Here is a 9564-nt window from a genome sequence, read left to right as displayed (position 1 = left end):
CTAGAGGCGACATGCATTGCTTTAAATTAAACCCGTGAGTGTAAAATGTCTTTATTCTCAGCACTTATATGACCAATGTTCTACTCTGAGACACTTTGTGGATATGGGCCCAGATCTCAAAATATTGTTATAAAAAAACGTTGAATGTTTGTTTTACATATAAAAATAAATAAATGAATATTACTAATGTAAGCCAGTATAAAGACTGGGTTATGTATGCACTCACTAACTGTAAGTCGCTCTGGATAAGAGCGTCTGCTAAGTGATTAAAATGTAAATGTATTGTGTTGCTCTGCTCATGTCCGCGTTCTGGAACTGTCCGCGTCCACGTACAGAACTGCCCGCGTCCACGTACGGTTTGGCGCCAAGCATATTGTCCAGTTACGCGCAGAGTGGACTGAGGTGATCTTGGGGAACAACGACGGAGTTCATTACAGTGTTGAGATGCCGAAGTTTATTGTTCAATTAGATTTTTGTGTAATGGTCAGTGACAGTATGAGTGTAGCCAGATCCTTTTCACTCGATATCCTTGTTTCATCTTGTGGTTCACCGGATTCGTCATCATCCTCGAGGGACAGACGAACGACCTGCTAGTTAGACAAGCTAGTCGGTACAGCTAGCTAAGCTAGCTACTCTACCAGCAGCATCCTAGTTATCCTAGCTACCACTACATCATCACCGGCTGCCTGCATTTCTTGTGGACCGATGGAGCTCCCTGGTTGTTTCTTCCACCTGTTAAATACCGTGGAGGGCTTCTCCCTCTCTCGTTGACGGATGCTGGCCTATGTTCCCTCTGTCCGGTTCTCCTCTCTTCACTAGATGGACGGTACCTTTAGTGTTTAACCCCTCTGTGTCCAAGGACTGAACTTTTTTAATATTATTTTCGGGGCGCCTCAAGTTACATTTTTTACAACGTTTATTTCTGATAAAATTAGTTCATTGCATCCGCCATGGAGCCCAGTTTCATAATATTACCTTCTGTCCCTGGTTATGAAGTAATCGCGAAAAAACAGGCCTTATGTTTGGGCATTTTTCACCCTACCAGCTCCTATTAGTTCTATTGAGCTCCGTGACACCGACTCGCCTTCAGAACGTTCTATTCCCAGCCCATTGTTCTGCGTCACAATGCCAGCTTCACTATTGTTATCAATGAGACCTGCCTGCATTAACCCTGTAGGTTTACCTCAGGTAACTTATTATTAACAAGGTTACGGCTACTTGGTGAGCGTCAACCCTGTAGGTTTACCTCAGGAAACTTATTATTAACAAGGTTACGGCTACTTGGTGAGTGCGCACACTGTTCACCTGAGTACATCTTGTGGTCACCTATAGTGAGGTGAGACACAGTTTTAGAGGCGATGGCTGGCGGATATCCATCAAACATTAAACATTTTCTGATCATGGTTAACCATATTTGTTTTAAGAAAAACGTGTACAATCTAAACAAAACGCATGTCCCTGTCCTCTTTTTCAAGATGTGGCCGATTTTAAACAGCCAGAAGACATTTTTTAATTAAGAAATAACAATTTTTTTGACGACTTGTTGTTTCTAAATGGCTGCTGGGTAATTTGATATGCATCGAAATCTTCGTTAGTAGGCATCAAATTGAGCGAATGCTGCGCAGGTTCACTGAGTTGCAAACCAAATGGAAATAATGGGGTGATTGTTGTCTAATCGGGTGGTCTAGCTCATTGATTTGTAGATCTGACGCAGTTGCTACCTCAGATTATGAGCCTAGCAAGTGTCATGAGTGAGTTATGTAGTACCCACATACGACCACAAGGAGGAGCAAGAGTGCCATAAACCATACTGTTTTTTGCCATATAAACCCTAAACCTAACAATCAATCAAATGTATTTATAAAGCCCTTTTTACACCAGCAAATGTCACAAAGTGCTATACAGAAACTCTTACCCTACTTATAACCTAATTTAGCCGTAACCCTAACCCCTAATTCTAGGGTAGGGTAGCCTAGAACACTTTTAGAAACTATTTTAGTAATAATATTATCTTTGTAAATACAATTATAGTATTAAATAGCGTTTTGATTATTTTGTTGTTATTTTATTATATGTATAATTGCAAAACAGAACACTTGATAAATAAGACACATTTGTTTTATTTTTCAAATGTGGTTTGAATTGGGTGACTTAGTAAACTCTGTGTGAAAGTCCAGCAATTGGCGTGGGTCAGGTTTGAGACTGATCTAATTCACTTTATTTCTCAGCTGCCTCACCAATGTCTGTATGTGAATTAATAACTTTTAATTGCTAAATATTTCCAATAGATGGCAGCATAAGACAACGAAGCATCAGTTATAGGCTACAAGCAGCAATATGATTGACATAAAATATTATGCAACCAAATACTATATGTCCCATGATTTTCTAAGATGGTCACTCATTACTTTAGTTAGCTATATATCTCGTATTAGGCCTGTGATGCTTTTGGAAGAGCAACAAATTAGTGACTATAGCAGGTGTTGAACCCCGGGTAAATAATCACTAGTCAGATGCGGTAACTTCAACCCTAGTATACAAGCATTATATAAAATAATCTTAATATCTGATATTGGGAGTAAATAACCTCGGAATAGAAAAGACAAGAATGCATCTTCCAGCCCGCCAATAAATTACATCAAATCAAATCAAATGTTATTTGTCATATACACGTGTTTAGCAGATGTTATAGCGGGTGTAGCGAAATGCTTGTGCTTCTAGCTCCGACAGTGCAGTAATATCTAACAAGTAATATCTAACAATTTCACAACATATACCCAATACACACAAAACTAGTAATGAATGGAATTTAAGAATATATACATATATGGACAAGCAATGACAGAGCGGCATGGACTAAGATACAGTAGTATATTATAGAATACAGTATATACATATGAGATGAGAAGTTCAAGATATGTAAACATTATTAAAGTGACTAGTGTTCCATTTCTTAAAGTGGCCAGTGATGTCAATAGGCAGCAGCAGCCTCTAATGTGCTAGTGATAGCTATTTAACAGTCTGATGGCCTTGAGATAGAAGCTGTTTTTCATTCTCTCAGTCCCAGCTTTGATGCACCTGTACTGACCTCGCTATTGGATGATAGCGGGGTGAACAGGCAGTGGCTCGGGTGGTTGATGAATCTGACAATGAATGTACTAGGAAAATACGTTTTTCTCGACCAGAGGTGACTAAATTAATGTTCAGGCTTATTGCGTTAGCAGTGTGGAAAGGGACAGTAAAAAGCGTGTGCAGGAGTTTTCCTGTGAGGGGGAGTGGTGGTGTATCCAGGGAGAAAACTAAACTAACCTTCTGAAATGTCATTCATGGTCTTATGCTGCCATCTATTGGAATTATTTAGTAACTGCAGTAGTACTGAATAAAGTGTATATCCTTACTAAAGTAGTAATTACTCAGAATTGCAAAATATGACATTTTCTAGTTCATTTGACCACTTACAACCATAACATAACAATTTATAGCATAACAAACAATGAAACTGACATAAACCAAAAACAACATACATTTTGTTAATTATAAAAAATAAATAAAAAACAATGTATTTAGATGGGTGACATGATCTGCCAAAGTAACACCTCGATCGAGCGTTCTTTTTGATTATTATTACTGTGTAAAACCTAGCAGTACTACTTATTTCTCTGAGAGTGAGGCAGATATGTAGTATTTAGCAAAAAACATGATTCTTGGTCTCTCTGAAATGAAACCATCAAGTGATAGATTTTAAACAAATACATGTCTGTCATTGAACAACCCCATGCCATGATTAGATAGTGAAAAAACACACCAATCTCTTTCAGAATTTCTTTAAACAAAAAAAGCTAATTGACCAACATTTCTGAAAATGGATATATAGCGTTTTGGAATTAAACTCGTTTCCCCATCTGAGCTCAGAGTAGATGAGAGATGTAATGTTTGTCTCTGTTGTGTTGAAGCCCAATCAAGCAGGAGAGACCAGCCTCCCCTGTACCCAGCTGTGTGTCCATGAAGAGTGACTGGTCTATGGCTCAACCTATACAGTTTAGAGAGGGAGACTTTTCTAGTGAACAAAGGTAAGAAGAACTCATGGGTCATGGTCAGTGAGTTAAACAACACTGTCTCTAATCATTTCTCCTCTCCCATTTTCCCATTTATTTTTGTTGTTTTCATAATCCATAGGCTAATCCTTTTCTCCATTTTCATTGTCCTAAAACAATATTAAACTAACACAACATTCCCTGTGTGTGTGTGTGTGTGTGTGTGTGTGTGTGTGTGTGTGTGTGTGTGTGTGTGTGTGTGTGTGTGTGTGTGTGTGTGTGTGTGTGTGTGTGTGTGTGTGTGTGTGTGTGTGTGTGTGTGTGTGTGTGTGTGTGTGTGTGTGTGTGTGCACTCCCTGGATGAGGAGATGTAATCTCATGTTTTGTCCCCAGAAACCAACAGGAGATATCAGAGTCAGAGATTCTCAGTGGTCAGTCTTCCCAGAGTCATCAAACAGACCTGGCCTCCATATTCAGTGTATGTGGTCCTGTTATGTACATTTGTTTTTGTTTACCTCAAGTAAAGTTGATCTGTCAATCATTCATTAATGTGTTAATGAGAAAGCATTTAGTCTCTTGCTTAACTGATTTACTTGATTTATTTCAGTTGCTTGAAGAGAATATTATGACATTTGTGAAGAACGAGCTGAAGATGTTCAAGAGGATTCTTAGTCCAGAACTCCCAGAAGGCTTTGAGAGTCAGAAGCAGGATAAGGAAGTGGTGGATGCTGAAGATGAGAAGCAGGAGAGCAGTGCCAGAGAGGGGGCTCTGAAGATCACACAGAAGGAGCTTGCTGACACACTGGAGAAAAGTAAGAGCTGTCTGCCTCATGTTGAATGCTGTTTTAGAACATTTAAAAGCTGTAGCTAAAGTACAGCTAAAGTAGTTGTGTAACTCAATGATATTGTAGCAGCCTTTACGCAACACCTAGTGACCTCATCAAGTAGCAGCAGGGATGTGTTGTGGTATTTAAATTAGTTAGAGAGAGAGAGAGAGAGAGAGAGAGAGAGAGAGAGAGAGAGAGAGAGAGAGAGAGAGAGAGAGAGAGAGAGAGAGAGAGAGAGAGAGAGAGAGAGAGAGAGAGAGAGAGAGAGAGAGAGAGAGAGAGAGAGAGAGAGAGAGAGAGAGAGAGAGAGAATACCACCAATAATGATATAAATCAGTCACACCAGTATGTAATGCATTATGAGAACATTTACAGATTTATACAGTCAGTTAAGAGAATAAAGTATTATAATTTAAAATGTTATAACAGTCCTAGAATACTGTAGGCGTTAAAACATATGTAATATTAATATCCTCTGTGTTATTTCTAGATTCAGATGAGCTTGCTGTGATTTGCCAACGTGAACTCAAATCTAATCTAAAGAAGAAGTTTCAATGTGTATTTGAGGGGATCGCTAAACAAGGACACCCAACACTTCTCAATAAGATCTACACAGAGCTCTACATCACAGAGGGTGGAAAAGGAGAGGTCAATAATGAACATGAGCTGAGACAGATTGAGACAACAACCAGGAAACAAGCAAGACCAGAGACTGCAATCAAATGTAACGACATCTTCAAACCCTTAACTGGACAAGACAAACTTATCAGAACTGTGCTGACAAAGGGAGTCGCTGGCATTGGAAAAACAGTCTCTGTGCAGAAGTTCATTCTGGACTGGGCTGAAGGAAAAGCAAATCAGGATGTCCAATTTGTATTTTCATTCCCTTTTCGGGAGCTGAATTTGATGAACAGGGAAAAAAACACTTTGATTGAACTTCTCAATCACTTCTCAAAGGAAACCAAAGAATCAAGAATCTCCAACTACGACAAGTACAAAGTTCTGTTCATCTTTGATGGTCTGGATGAGTGCCGACTGCCCCTAGACTTCCTGAAGAACAAGATCTGTTGTGACGTCACAGAGTCAACCTCAGTGGATGTTCTGCTGACAAATCTCATCAAGGGAAATCTGCTTCCCTCTGCTCTCCTCTGGATAACTACCCGACCTGCAGCAGCCAATAAGATCCCTTCAGTGTGTGTTGACCAGGTGACAGAGGTACGAGGGTTCAATGACCCACAGAAGGAGGAGTACTTCAGGAAGAGATTCAGTGATGAGGACCTGGCCAGCAGAATCATCTCACACATAAAGACATCAAGGAGCCTCCACATCATGTGCCACATTCCAGTCTTCTGTTGGATTTCTGCAATAGTCCTTGAACACATGTTGAGTACAGACCAGAGAGAAGAGATGCCCAAGACTCTGACTGAGATGTTCATACACCTTGTGGTGTTTCATACCAAACAGAAGAATGAAAAATATCTTTGGAACGAAGAGACAGGTCCACACTGGAATAAAGAGAGCATTCTGTCACTGGGAAAACTGGCTTTTCAACAGCTTGTTGAGGGCAATCTGATTTTCTATAAAAAAGACCTGAAAAGGGCTGGCATTGATGTCACTGAAGCCTCAGTGTACTCAGGATTGTGCACACAGCTCTTTAAAGAGGAATGTGTGCTGTACCAGGACAAGGTCTACTGCTTCGTGCATCTGAGCATTCAGGAGTTTCTGGCTGCTGTATATGTGTTCCTCTCATTCATCAACAACAATGAGAATCTAATGGCCGAACCTCAATCAACCAGGAACTTTTTTGCACTGTTCAGAGACAAGCCTGAAGTTACTTTGTACAAGATTGCTGTGGATAAAGCCTTACAAAGTGAGACAGGAAACCTGGACCTTTTCCTCCGCTTCCTTCTGGGCCTCTCACTGGAGTCCAATCAGAAGTACTTACGAGGTCTACTGACAAAGACAAGAAGCAGCTCACAGAGCCATGAAGAAACAGTCAAGTACATCAAGGAGAAGATCAGGGAGAATCCCTCTCCAGAGAGGTGCATCAATCTGTTCCACTGTCTGAATGAACTGAATGACCATTCTCTAGTGGAGGAGATCCAAAGCTACCTGAGATCAGGAAGTCTCTCAGAAGAAGAACTGTCACCTGCACAGTGGTCAGCTCTGGTCTTTGTGTTGCTGACTTCAGAAAAGGAGCTGGATGTGTTTGACCTGAAGAAATACTCCAGATCAGAGGAAGGTCTTCTGTGGCTGCTGCCAGTGGTCAAAGCCTCCAGAGCTGCTCTGTGAGTACATAAAATGACATTTAAGTACTAATCATCAGGAAGAAATATTCAGTTTAGAGAAATATATGTATTATTGAAAAACATATTGAATCAATGCATTGATGTTCACATTAGTATAACAATATGACCATACAATTCTAGGAGATGGAAGATGAATCTATATGTTGTTTAAGAGAATAAACCAAATGCATCTGCCATTGTCCTTCTACACTACTGGTGTTAAATTAACAGTGTGTTTGTGAAATCATGACGATCTCTCTGTCAGGCTGTCAGGCTGTGGAGTCACAGAGGAAGGCTGTGCTTCTCTCATCTCAGCTCTGAAGTCAAACCCCTCACACCTGAGAGAGCTGGATCTGAGTAACAATGACCTGAAGGATTCAGGAGTGAAGCTGCTCTCTGCTGGACTGGGGAATCCCCACTGTAAACTGGAGACTCTGAGGTCAGTATTCCTGTATCACTCAATGACCACACACACACTGGACACACTCTGGACACACACACACACACACACACTGGACACACACACACACACACACAAACACACTGGACACACATACACACACACACACCCACACACACACTGGACACACCCCCACTGGACACACCCCCACTGGACACACACACTGGACACACACACACACATACTGGGCACACACACACAAAAACACAATGGACACACACTGGACACACACACACACACACACACACACACACACACACACACACACTGGACACACACACACACACACACACAAAAACACAAAAACACAATGGACACACACACACTGGACACACACACACACACACACACACACACACACACACACACACAAAACACAATGGACACACACACACTGGACACACACACACACACACACACACACACACACACACTGGACACACACACACACACACACACACACACACTGGACACACACACACACACACACAAAAACACAATGGACACACACACACTGGACACACACACACACACACACACACACACACTGGACACACACACACACACACACACACTGGACACACACACTGGACACACACACACACACACACACACACACACTGGACACACACACACACACACACACACTGGACACACACACACACACACACACACACACACACACACACACACTGGACACACACACACACACACACACACACACACACACACAAAAACACAATGGACACACACACACTGGACACACTCTGGACACACACACACACACACACACTGGACACACACACACACACACACAAACACACTGGACACACACACACACACACACACACACCCACACACACACTGGACACACCCCCACTGGACACACACACTGGACACACACACACACATACTGGGCACACACACACAAAAACACAATGGACACACACTGGACACACACACACACACACACACACACACACACACACACACACACTGGACACACACACACACACACACAAAAACACAAAAACACAATGGACACACACACACACTGGACACACACACACACACACACACACACAAAAACACAATGGACACACACACACTGGACACACACACACACACACACACACACACACACACTGGACACACACACACACACACACACACACACACACACACACTGGACACACACACACACACACACACAAAAACACAATGGACACACACACACTGGACACACACACACACACACACACACACACACACACTGGACACACACACACACACACACTGGACACACACACTGGACACACACACACACACACACACACACTGGACACACACACACACACACACACTGGACACACACACACACACACACACACACACACACACACTGGACACACACACACACACACACACACACAAAAACACAATGGACACACACACACTGGACACACACACACACACACACACACACACACACACACAAAAACACAATGGACACACACACACTGGACACACACACACACACACACACCCCCACTGGACACCCCCCCACTGGACACCCCCCCACTGGATACCCCCCCACTGGACACCCCCCCACTGGACACCCCCCCCCCCCCCACTGGACACACACACCCCTACACTGGACACCCCCCCACTGGACACCCCCACCCCCACCCCCCCACTGGACACACAATGATTAATTTAGAAACATGTTATCTACTGTTAATAATGATACATTCATTCATTTATATACAGTACCAGTCAAAAGTTTGGACACACCTACTCATTCAAGGGCTTTTCTTTATTTTTACTATTTTCTACATTGTAAAATAATAGTGAAGACATTAAAACTATGAAATAACACATATGGAATCATGTAGTAACCAAAAAAGTGTTAAACAAATAAAATATAGAATTAGCCACCCTGTGCCTTGATGACA

General features: G+C 42.0%; 1 protein-coding gene across 1 annotated transcript; it reads left to right on the top strand.

Moving 5' to 3' along the window:
* Positions 1-4431: 4431 nt before the first annotated feature.
* Positions 4432-7667, top strand: LOC311140813 (NLR family CARD domain-containing protein 3-like; the record flags this gene model as incomplete). Its single annotated transcript, XM_084176053.1, has 5 exons — positions 4432-4512; positions 4642-4846; positions 5352-6313; positions 6356-7149; positions 7415-7667. Coding segments are annotated over exons 2-5 (2196 nt in total), but the record flags the coding sequence as incomplete, so codon positions are not given.
* Positions 7668-9564: the final 1897 nt, after the last annotated feature.

Source organism: Coregonus lavaretus (assembly GCF_964263955.1).
Source record: "Coregonus lavaretus genome assembly, chromosome: 2".
In the NCBI taxonomy this organism is placed as follows: Eukaryota; Metazoa; Chordata; class Actinopteri; order Salmoniformes; family Salmonidae; genus Coregonus; species Coregonus lavaretus.
Note: the sequence above shows the minus strand (reverse complement) of the source record. Positions and strands in the feature narration are given on the sequence as shown.